Source organism: Salvelinus sp. IW2-2015, linkage group LG20, assembly GCF_002910315.2.
Source record: "Salvelinus sp. IW2-2015 linkage group LG20, ASM291031v2, whole genome shotgun sequence".
Taxonomy (NCBI): Eukaryota; Metazoa; Chordata; class Actinopteri; order Salmoniformes; family Salmonidae; genus Salvelinus; species Salvelinus sp. IW2-2015.
Genome location: NC_036860.1, coordinates 76,280,480 through 76,292,664, shown reverse-complemented (window position 1 = coordinate 76,292,664; position 12,185 = coordinate 76,280,480). Strand labels below are relative to the sequence as shown.

The 12,185-nt window shown below is 44.5% G+C and overlaps 1 protein-coding gene across 1 annotated transcript in view; it reads right to left on the bottom strand.

Annotated features, from left to right (window-relative positions):
* Positions 1 to 455: 455 nt before the first annotated feature.
* LOC111980498 (ubiquitin carboxyl-terminal hydrolase 43) overlaps positions 456 to 12,185 on the bottom strand; it is a 97,074-nt gene continuing 85,344 nt past the window's right edge. Inside the window, exons 8-13 of the mRNA XM_070449789.1 lie at positions 10,554 to 10,631; positions 10,223 to 10,352; positions 5,480 to 5,864; positions 5,093 to 5,251; positions 3,939 to 4,097; positions 456 to 3,698 (exon numbers count right to left, since the gene is read on the bottom strand). Of these exons, the coding sequence (XP_070305890.1) occupies positions 2,557 to 3,698; positions 3,939 to 4,097; positions 5,093 to 5,251; positions 5,480 to 5,864; positions 10,223 to 10,352; positions 10,554 to 10,631 (2,053 nt within the window). The 3' untranslated portion in view covers positions 456 to 2,556. The remainder of the gene's footprint in view (positions 3,699 to 3,938; positions 4,098 to 5,092; positions 5,252 to 5,479; positions 5,865 to 10,222; positions 10,353 to 10,553; positions 10,632 to 12,185) is intronic.

The following is a 12,185-nucleotide window of genomic DNA, read 5'->3' as shown; positions in this document are numbered from 1 at the left end:
TACTCACCCAGCCCTTCCAAGGAAAGCATCCTTCATTTAGGGTCATTTCCAAAACAAGTGCTCGTTTTGGTAAACAAAGTTTATACAGAAAAGTTAAATAAGGTTGCAGAAACAGATGAGACAAGTGAATTAAAAAAAGGCATAACATTGGAGCTAGTGTCATCAGCCAATGTTGTTGGTGTAGTTCATCAGCCACATGTTGATGGTGTAGTGTCATCAACCAATTTGTCAATGATGGTAATGGTGTTGTGTCATCAACCAATTTGTCATGATGGTTGATGGTGTAGTGTCATCAACCAATTTGTCATGATGGTTGATGGTGTAGTGTCATCAACCAATTTGTCATGATGGTTGATGGTGTAGTGTCATCAACCAATTTGTCATGATGGTTGATGGTGTAGTGTCATCAACCAATTTGTTCATGATGTTTGATGTGTGTAGTGTCATTCAACCAATTTGTCATGAATGTTGATGCGATGTAGTGTCATCAACCAATTTGTCATGATGGTTGATGGTGTAGTGTCATCAACCAATTTGTCATGATGGTTGATGGTGTAGTGTCATCAACCAATCCCCATTAGCAGAAGTTATGATGATGTGGGGCATCCCATATGGTCCAGTATATTGCATAGCTACTACTGTATGTCTGCTAACACAATCATACAGTATATGTCCTAAACATTAACATTATAGTTTAGGAGAATAGTAAATGATTGTATAATTTCATTGGGTTTAAATTCTACATCATTTCAGATACATGAAGTCAACTCAGTTGATGGCCAGTTGATGGCCTATGCTTCTCATTGGGCGATGGGCCTAAGTAATTAAGTAACTCAGAAATCTAATAGATAAATACATTTACTCTAATAGTGTTTTTCCCTTTACAGAAGCACTGTATGCCATTGTGTTGGTATTATGTGTATTACTACTACATATGTCTATATACAGTTGATGAAAGCTCAAACACATGTGCTCCATCCATTGTTGCTGGGAAATCTGCACTGACTAGAACATACACAGAATGTGCATATATCTGAATTGGCATGTACCCTCTGGCTGACAATTAAAATGCATTACAGCACTCTATAGGAAAAATTACTAAATTATCTTAATTTCATGTAATAGATCGTCATGTATATTGGAACCTCAGGCAAGAGATGTTTTGGGTTGAAAATGAATGAAAATCAAGACATCCCTGCCCCTCTGCAGAGTACACCAGACAGCAGCACCTTCACAGTTGTTATCTTGAAGGGAGTTTGCCATGGCAACAGGGGAGCAGGTTTAATGCCCCCTGGTGAGTTATTGTGAAACACAGGCAGTAACTTTCTCTGTAGCTCAGCAGTGGGGAGATACAGGGAGTGACATTAAAAGCCTTGAAATGGGCTGTCAGTCTGTCCCTGCTGCTCTATAAGGGGCTTACCTAAACCACCGGTGTGAGGAGGTTCCACAACAGTTCACCATCACATAATAGCACCCATCTAAGTTCACACAAGTCAATGTACAAAACTCTCAAGTGACTCTTTCTGATTATTTTACGAGATTATTTACCAGATTATCTAGACCTTTATCAGGGTCCTGATGAATGTTCTGATTGACACAAACTTTGGTTCAAGATCCATTAAATCTATTGTGGAGTATACAAGACCATCACTGTGCTGGAGTACATGGTGTGCCAACTACCCTCTTTTCAACCCAGTATTTCAATCATGTTAGTTACGAACATAAATCGCCATTTCATTCCTCTACCCTTACTTCTCCTCCAATCACACACCGTCGTTACAGTACGGTAGTCAGTAACAGGTGTGTAACAACCAGGTTATTACAGTACTTGTTTCGTTCAGTTGCTACTGACAGTGGATGATACATGATGAATATTAGCAATAACATAAGTGTGTGAGGTCCCAGCAAACAGTTTGCAGTGGAAGCACAGACARACAATCATTTAATTGAATCCTTTCGTGCAGGATATTCCTCCACGGCTACATCAATAGAAAATCAAGGACAGCATACAACCAAGAAAGATGCTTGACATGTCTRTGGAATAAATATGATCACAATACAGCAGTTGTACCTCTCCATTGTACACAGTCTGCATAGATTMATTTACACACAAAGACAATACGTCAATAAACATCAGTGTTAACRGAGGGTACATGAYGCCCTTCAGAAACAACAGCTCTGCTGGCTATACTACAGAGACCTGGTGACCGTCTGGATGTGATGTGTGTCAATCAATAGCGTGGTTCCAGTGTTCAACAAACAATCATTCTGAGCTGTCACAGAGGCACTTACATTAACAGAAGACTATGACAGASAGTTAACTGTTACGCACTGCATTACTGATTTCAGCTGTTGGCAAAGCCTCCCCTAAGAACCTGTCTTATAGTAACACAGTGACTATTCCTCTGCTCTAGCAGTGGTGGCCAGACTGCTCAGCTCACACTAACATGCTAACCCTGGCAGTAGCATTGGCACAAACTCTAAATAAAGAGACACACACTCCAGATAACTCTACTGCTGTGGCAGCAGCCAGTTAGCTTAGCGGTGCGGAGGGAGTCAGAAGCAGGACTCGGGGACGGGTCTCTGCTGCCTGCCCAGAGAGGTGGTGCTGTAGCGTGCCCGCTGCAGGGTGGCATAGCTGGGCTTGTCTGTGGCCAGGCTGCTGCGGGGGGCCGGGGGAGCTACCTGMCCGTTCCTCTGCAGAGAGGCACACCTGCGYAGGGTCAAGTCCAGTTTGGTCTGGATGTTACTGGAGCTGTGGGCACGCTTGATGTCAGCAGCAGAGCTGTGACTCCCTGCCCTCCCATTGACAAGCTGCCCTTTGCTGTGACGGAAGTCACTTCTAGGGGCGCCGTTGGCCCTCTTTTCCTCCAGCGCTGCGCCATTCAGGGTCCCATTGGAGAGGGAGAGTTTAGACGAACTACCGTTTGCCACCTTGCTGGCTCGTCCGTGGCCATTGGCCCGGACTTCCTCCCCCTTGCTAGGTGTACTCTGAGCGTCTTTTTTCAGGAAGCCAGATTTGAAAAAGGACAAGAGGCTGTCGTGGCTCCTTACCTCCTGACCCCTCATCCCCTTCCTCTCCTCAGGGTGTAGACCAGCCTGCAGCACCCCTACCCTGGAGGTCAGCCCTGCTTGGGCCTTGGGCCTCTTCAGTGTGGAGTCCCTACTTGGGGGGGCACTGTGACTGATGTGGACCCCCTCAGTGGAGCCTCTATGGGGGTGAGGGTCCAGGGTTCTGCCCTGGTCCTGCCTGAACCTCTTGGAGGACCTCCGGCCCAGTGAGCTGTCATCCCTGGCTTTAGTGATAATATTGAGCCCCAGGCTGGAGTTCCCCTCTACGGGAGGCCTGCTCTGGCCCTCTGGTACTCTTGGGGAGTCGCAGGCCTCAGAGTTGGACCTGTCCATGCAACTCAGGCTGCTCCCACTGGGGGAGCTGCCCAGGTCCCTGTGCCCGCCCTGGGGCGGGGTGGCCATTAGGGTGATGATGGGGTCCTTGGTGCACCGCGGCCTGCGCCCTGACTCCAGGTACTCCACCAGCTCCCCTCGCCTGGGGGCGGAGGGTTTGGGGCGGTCCTTGGAACCAAAGGACCAGCGAAGGGGCAGCACTTTGCTCAGGGTGTCCTTGGTCTTAGTGGGTGACCTCATGCTCACGCTCCTGCCCTGAATGCCTCGGACAAATGGCTTATTCTCAAACCTATCTGGACACAGAAGAAAAACAAACACAGTTAGGATTTTTCCTCATATTCCTCCTCTTTTTTAATGGTTCATTGATCGACTTATCTACATAATCATCTGCTTTTTAATGATGTAATTATCTCAAAGAGATAATCCTCTTTGAGTAACAACCAGAACTTCAGACTAATCAGACACAGCGAACCATAGTGGTTTTATTTATTTAGAGACAGACTGGGGAAATGGTGTCCAAATGGGCTACTCACCTGTCTCTGTTTTGAGAGGCTCGTCCTCGAACACAGAGAGCTCTGGGGATTCGGGGGTTGGTGTGGGGCCAGGAGGGCCAGAGGTGGACCCCCCAGAGAACAGGCTGTCCCGCGTCAGACGGATCAGCCAGTGGTCTGACGTGGAGGAGCTGGTGGAGCCTGTAGAAGTAGAAGAACACTGTTATACAGAGCAAAGTGCCATCTACTGGACTCTCAACACAGCTAATACATACAAACCTGTCTCTTTTTCCTAGAAGGGGGAATTTCGGAGAGTTTGTTCATATATTATACAACATTTTGTTAGTTGTTGTTAGTTTGGTAGCCGAAGTCTATGCCCCTTCGTCGGTGAATGGTCAGTAGGGATTCTTCAAACTTTTCTATGTGAAATAGTGCACCAAACATCTTAGTTAGATGTAAAAATGCACGACTAAGATCTCCTCGGCAAAAACGTCAAAATGAATGACAGATTTCTTGAGTTATCTTACATTAATTCTGACTATTTTGAGGAAGTGTATACTGGCTACGGCGTCTCAAGAGGGACAAACAGTACTATTGCTGCTTTTTTCTCGTTTTTTAAGCGAAAGTCTTTTAAGGGAGTATACAATGCACAGAGTTCACTTTGCCTATCCGAGTTCTGCTAGGGGCAAACCAAACCTAGTATGCAGATGCCTTTACTGTACCTCAATCCTATGATGGACCCCCCCACACTCCCCCCACACTGCCAATCATCATTATTAACACACTGCCAATCATATCCTCTTTCGATTTCAACATTAATGCTTTAAATTTCGAAAAATGTCTGGATACTGTCATTGAAGTGCCATTCATTGCACCCCCACGCTGCCAAATCATCATTATTACACACTGCCAATCATATCCTCTTTCGATTTCAACATTAATGCTTTAAATTTCGAAAAATGTCTGGATACTGTCATTGAAGTGCCATTCATTATTGAGTGATGAAAGCCATCATTTCACCAATAATGGATTTCAGAAGCCTTATTTCYATTACATGGACTTACTTTCAACTGAAGACCTCTAAAGGGCAGTATTCTTCCAGAATTGGTATATATCATCTATTGAAATGACACAATAGAACTGCAGAACATATTGCAGACTGTGGCTTAATTAAAGGACTTGTCAACACGGCTCACCTCTGAGAGAGGAGCTGGCTGACCATGGAGGGATGGTGTTGCGTCTCTGGTAGAAGAGGATGTAGGCTCCCCGTGTGCACACCTCCCCCTCTGTGACTGGCTCTGCACTGCTGTCATCATACCCATACCACTGGGCGTCCAATGAGTTCCTGCAGAACGCTGCACAGAGACACAGACACCTGTTCAGACATGCACAACAGTGTGTACTTACATACATACTGAACAAACCACCACCATATCTTTATTATCATCATCATCAAACACATTTTTGGACTGGATCTCACTTCAAGACACCTTGCTGATTAAGACCACTTTCAATGAGATTGATATTTCATAGAACATTTACAGGATGTGAATATGACAGCCAGACAGTCCCTCCATACAAACCTGTGTAATGTCCACCATGCATGCCTCCGTGGTGGTTACACACGGCATAGAGGTCATATAGGAAGTCTGGAGGGGCCACGTTGGGTGGGCAGGGCTGTTTCCAGGCCGGGTGCAGGGGGCCGGGGAGCAGAGGACCGTGGGGGAGCAGAGGACCGTGGGGGGGCAGCCGGGTGCTCTGACTCCTCTTCACCACATGGGGCGCCATGTCTAGGCCGTCCAGGGGGAAGCGCACCAGCGTGGCCAGCTTGTTGCGGCGCTCGCCCACCTGCCGGAAGCGCTTGAGGTGGAGGATGAGGATGTCAGGCAGCGTCCACAGGCTCATCTTCACCATGCCCTGCTGCAGCTGCTTACAGTGGGGACATTTCCATGCATCGTCTGGAGCCAGCTGGCAGAGAGAGAGAGAGAGAGAGGGAGAGAGATTTCATCCATGTAAAAAAAAAAGACCTCTTGTCCCTCAATCAACGAACTGAAATCATTTCATAAAACTCTCTAAAGGTGCTACATTGGATTGTTTTAAATTTTTGTATTGAAATTTCAGAAAATGTCCATAATATATCTGCCACTAATTGTGGAATGATAATGTTTCACAGTATTACTTACAGTTTTACTCTCAGTGTTGTGATTGGCTGTGTGCTTTTCCTATTGATTTCTCCCGCCGGAGCGGCAGCTGTTCTGACTTTGTGGCTGTGTTATTTAGTGAAAATCGCTCATTCCTGGTTGCAAAAATTCTACATTGTTAGCTCAATTTCAGTTTATGTGAGAAAGCAAGCACTGAATAGTGTAGGGAATCATTGTACCATCTAAATCACTGTGAATTATATTTTCAATAAGCAAAAATTGTTTTCCCAGCAGTTTGAAGCATGTTTTAGACATGAAACATGGTCTGATACAGGTCGCGGTGGTCTTCAGTGRTAGCTCTGTGCATGAGACCGTGTCTGTTTCATCAGAACAGTAGGTGAAGCCTAATTTTTCAGACTTTCACAACCTGTTGCTGCGGCGACCGCCTCTGGCACTCTAATCCCTCTGATTAGTGTGCATGAAGAAGAGTGGAGGAAGGAGATGGAGGCAGCTGTATCCAAAAACCTTAATGTTCATTCGAGGATACTAACCTGGTCACAAATGGAGCTAAAGAAAGCTTAGTCATTTGCCTCATGAATGGCAATGGGAAATGATTCACTCCTATCAGAAGCAGACATAGTACTCAAACAATGCTCAGGAAGAAACTAAAAGAAGGCTCTTGAGGAGGACATGTTCTGGACATCTATCGCACATGTCAACTTTATAAGCTTATTACATAAACCAAATTACAGGCTTTGAAATTCCAGTACACCTCTATTACCTAACTAACATGGTCCAAGCACAACAAGACAGTCGTGAAGAGGGAACGACAAAACCTATTCCCCCTCAGGAGACTGAAAAGATTTGGCATGGGTCCTCAGATCCTCAAAAGGTTCTACAGCTGCACCATCGAGAGCATCCTGACGGGTTGCATCACTGCATGGTATATCAACTACTCGGCCTCCGACCGCAAGGCACTACAGAGGGTAATGCGTACGTCCCAGTACATCACCGGGGCCAAGCTTCCTGCCATCCAGGACCTCTATACCAGGCGGTGTCAGAAGGAGGCCTAACAACTAGCCCACCCTAGTCATAGACTGTTCTCTCTGCTACCGCACGGCAAGCGGTACCGGAGCTCCAAGTCTAGGTCCAAAAGGCTTCTAAACAGCTTCTAGCCCCAAGCCATAAGTCTCCTGAACATCTAATCAAATGGCTACCCAGACTATTTGCATTGTCCCCCCCCCCGTTTACACTGCTGCTATTCTCTGTTATTATCTATGCATAGTCACTTCAATAACTTTACCTACATGTACATATTACCTCAACTAACCAGTGCCCCCGCACATCGACTCTATACCTGTCACGCCCTGATCTGTTTCACCTGTCCTTGTGCTTGTCTTCTCCCCCTCCAGGTGTCGCCCATCTTCCCYACTTATCCTCTGGGTATTTATACCTGTGTTTTCTGTCTGTCTGTGCCAGTTGGTCTTGTTTGTCAAGCTTACCAGTGTTTGTTCCTGTCAGCTCCTGTCTTTTCCCAGCCACTCTTTCTTGTCCTCCTGGTTTTTGACCCTTGCCTGTCCTGACCATGTACCCGCCCGCCTGACCACTCTGCCTGTCCCTGACCCTGCCTGCCGTCCAGTACCTTTGCTCCTACTCTGGATTATCGACCCCTGCCTGCCTTGACCTGGCGTTTGCCTGCCCCTTCACACAGTCTGCACTTGGGTCTTACCTTGATACCTGATAGTACCGGTACCCCCTGTATATAGCCTTGCTATTGTTATTTTACTGCTGCTCTTTAATTATTTGTTACTATTATTTCTTACTTTTTAAAGGTATTTTTCTTAAAACTGCATGGTTGGTTAAGGGCTTGTAAGTAAGCATTTCACTGTAAGGTCTACACCTGTTGTATTCGGTGCATGTGACAAATAACATTTGATCTGATTTGGATATTCAGAACGTTCCCTGAAACAACCTCTTCATATAAAGAGGTGTGGAGGGGCATAGAGATTAGAGGTCGACCGATTAATCGGAATGGCTGATTTCAAGTTTTCATAACAATCGGAAATCTGTATTTTTGGGCGCCGATTTGCCTTTATTTATTTATTTTTAATTTTTAAAATATATATATATATATTTTTAAATACCTTTATTTAACTAGGCAAGTCAGTTAAGAACACATTCTTATTTACAAGACGGCCTAGGAACGGTGGGTTAACTGCCTTGTTCAGGGGCAGAACGACAGATTTTCACCTTGTCAGCTCGGGGGATCCAATCTTGCAACCTTACAGTTAACTAGTCCAACGCAATAACGACCTGCCTCTCTCTTGTTGCACTCCACAAGGAGACTGCCTGTTACGCGAATGCAGTAAGCCAAGGTAAGTTGCTAGCTAGCATTAAACTTATCTTATAAAAAACAATCAATCATAACCACTAGTTAACTACACATGGTTGATGATATTACTAGATATTATCTAGCGTGTCCTGCRTTGCATATAATCTGACTGAGCATACAAGTATCTAAGTATCTGACTGAGCGGTGGTAGGCAGAAGCAGGCGCGTAAACATTCATTCAAACAGCACTTAAGTGTATTTTGCGTCAAGCATTGCGCTGTTTATGACTTCAAGCCTATCAACTCCCGAGATGAGGCTGGTGTAACCGAAGTGAAATGGCTAGCCAGTTAGCGCGCGCTAATAGCGTTTCAAACGTCACTCGCTCTGAGCCTTCTAGTAGTTGTTCCCCTTGCTCTGCATGGATAACGCTGCTTCGATGGTGGCTGTTGTCGTTGTGTTGCTGGTTCGAGCCCAGGGAGGAGCGAGGAGAGGGACGGAAGCTATACTGTTACACTTGCAATACTAAAGTGCCTATAAGAACATCCAATAGTCAAAGGTTAATGAAATACAAATGGTATAGAGGGAAATAGTCCTATAATTCCTATAATAACTACAACCTAAAACTTCTTACCTGGGAATATTGAAGACTCATGTTAAGAGCAGGAACCACCAGCTTTCATATGTTCTCATGTTCTGAGCAAGGAACTTAAACGTTAGCTTTCTTACATAGCACATATTGCACATTTTACTTCTCCAACACTTTGTTTTTGCATTATTTAAACCAAATTGAACATGTTTCATTATTTCCTTGAGGCTACATTGATTTTATTGATGTATTATATTAAGTTAAAATAAGTGTTCATTCAGTATTGTTTGTAATTGTCATTATTACAAATAAATTTTGGGAAAAATCGGCCGATTAATCGGTATCGGCTTTTTTGGTCCTCCAATAATCGGTATCGGTATCGGCGTTGAAAAATCATAATCGGTCGACCTCTAATAGAGATGGGGCATGACTGTAAACAATATATTGTGGTACAGTATAACTGGGAGCAGGAAGATCAATCAAGCATTCGAAGGGAAAGAAGTATTCTGATTCATAAGTTGTTTAGACACGACCTGAGTGCAGGTACAGTTAAGCGAGAGCATACAGTTCCCAGCAGAAACACAGCCCATTCACAGCTCTAATAGAATACCAACACTCCACTGATGGGAAAATAAAAGCCCAATTGGCAAGATTAATTCCACTACAGGTCATCTTGATTGATTTGACTCAAGGCAGATTTTGTTCTTGGCATCATGCCACAGCATTCACATCCTTTGTTACTGTTGACGTTGCATCTTATAACACTGGGGGGTCTGTAAGAAGCTTGATGGATTCCATAATGATGTCCTTAAAGGGATTGTTAACCCAAATAATAAATGTGGATCTTATTTTTAAGGTAGCATACGATTAATGGATTAGCAATTTGGATGAATTTCCCTTAAAGGACTGTTTCAAACTAGAGGCAGTCTCCCCTATAAACAAAAATACAGTATATAATGAAAATCACAGGTAGGAAKGATTTCCTTGCTCCTCGTCAGTCATTCAGTCAGTGGGTTCGGTATATAAGGTTCTATGACACACGTCAAACTCCGTCAAATTCCACAGAGGGCCGAGTGTCTGCGGGTTTACGCTGCTCCCTTGGACTTGAAAATCACCTGGTTGTCTAGAGCTTAATTGAAAGGAAAAAACAAAAGCCAGCAGACACAAGGCCCTCCGTGGAATGAGTTTGACACCCTTGTAATCTATAGTGAGACAACATAGTGTACTCAGCAGTGGTTGTTGCCTGCCTGTAGGAGGAGATGATGTACCTGTTCCTCTTTAGTGTAGAGCTGAAAGCACTCGTCCAGGGTACAACTGTGCTGCTGGACGTGCTGCTGATGCTGGCCTCTCACACTCTCAGCATCCTTCACCACCTCCTCCTGGATGTTCCCAAACAGGCTGCAGGAGACCGAACAGACACAGAGACAGACAGACAGACAGACAGACAGAGTTGGAAACATGCACACAGAGAGAGAAAGAGGCTGCCAGCCATGAATAAAATAAGGCACGTGCAGCAGCATACATACTGTTTTATGATTACAGCTGGTCTACAATAATTCAGGGCTAGAAAGTTATAGACTGTCACTGAGATTGACTGACCAGTCTTTGATTCTGTGTTCCCACTCGATGATGAGCTTCACATGGGGCGGTCCTCCTGAGCCACAGAGATTAAGAGCTCTGGGAACAAAGGGGTCAAAGGTCATCAGATTAGCGAGGTAAAACTTCAGCATAATCCCCTTCGCACACCGTCCACCTATTATTCAGGTGGAATGTACATTTTGTTATGGTGCTTTTCCATTGAGTCTTACCCTCCTCACCAGTGGGCCACCAGTGTTTTATGTTAATGTAGGCCAGCGTTTCCCAAATTGGGGTCGCAACCCCATGTGGGGTCTCCAGATTTGAAGATGGGTCACAAGAGAAACTCTGGAAAAAAATCATGCTTGGTTCATAGAACTGGGGTTATGTCAGTAACCTCTGGTAGCCGCTAGATGTGGTTGTAATAAACAGACATGTTTCTGTTTTCTTCCTACAAATGTGGCTCTATCATTTGAACGGTTTAAGATACAAAATATTATGACCCCATCACTGAAAGATAAGACTCTCAGGAACACATGTGTGTCTGTTTCCCTCTACAATGCCACAAGCCTTATTACAACAGAGTGGACAAGATCAGGCACTAAATCAGGGAAAAAGAACATCATCAATGATTGTTATTTTCTGTACAGAAGATCATAGAAAATTATTATCAGACTGATTTATAATAGATTGTCATAGCCCCAATTAAAAAAGTAAACATTGGCCGTTGATTCCATCACTTGTTTTACATGGTGGGGTCACAAAAAATGTTAATATCAAAATAGGGTTGCGGGCCAAACCAGTTTGGGGACCTCTGATGTAAACTAGCGTTGTTGTGTTTCCATTAGGAGTGTGGCACTAAAGACTTATTTGCGAGCAGAATCATCAAGCTCTGCATCATTCAAGAATACTGTAGTTTTGTGAGAAGGTGTTAAAGTTCAGAATTAGCCATCATGTAAATGCCAGCTGAAAAGTACCCAGGGCTTTGCCATGGCTCCAAGTCAGAGCAGAGCCATGRCCTCGTGAGACATAGGTGCCAGCCCACGAAGATGGAAACAGAAAAGTCTGAGCCTTTTGGGTAAAACACTGGGGTAAATCCTCATTGGAAATGAGAGACCTTTTCAGAGAGGGCCTTTGTGCAGCAGCATGTATTTGTGGACTCTGTACAGCCACTAGGTGTCAGCATGACCTTACAATTAAAGATCCACCACATGCTGGGATTCAAAAAAAGTAGCAGATCATGGATTTCTAGATAGTGCTTTCTAGGCATCCATCATCAAATAGAAAGTTCTGAATAAACTGTGCACACTGGCAACTTCAAAAAGCACCAGGGCCCCCCGCACCATTCAAATGGAGTGAATGGATACATTTCTAAGCAACTGGAAGGAATTTCTGACCTGAAATAAGAGCCCCCTTTAAAATGGCAATTAGCTTGGCTTCCACAGAACGTAACCATTAGACACGCCTCTCCCTGAAAAAGGAACCTACAAAATGGCTGCATATTTCGAACTGCCTTGTAAGAAATGGGCATTGTACCGTACACCCACAGATATTATCTACAAACCGTATAGGCTGCCTCTCCAAGTAAAGAACTTAACCAATACTATAAAATATAGAGGGAAGAAACTGTGGTTTTGACACGTTACTTCTTCCTTG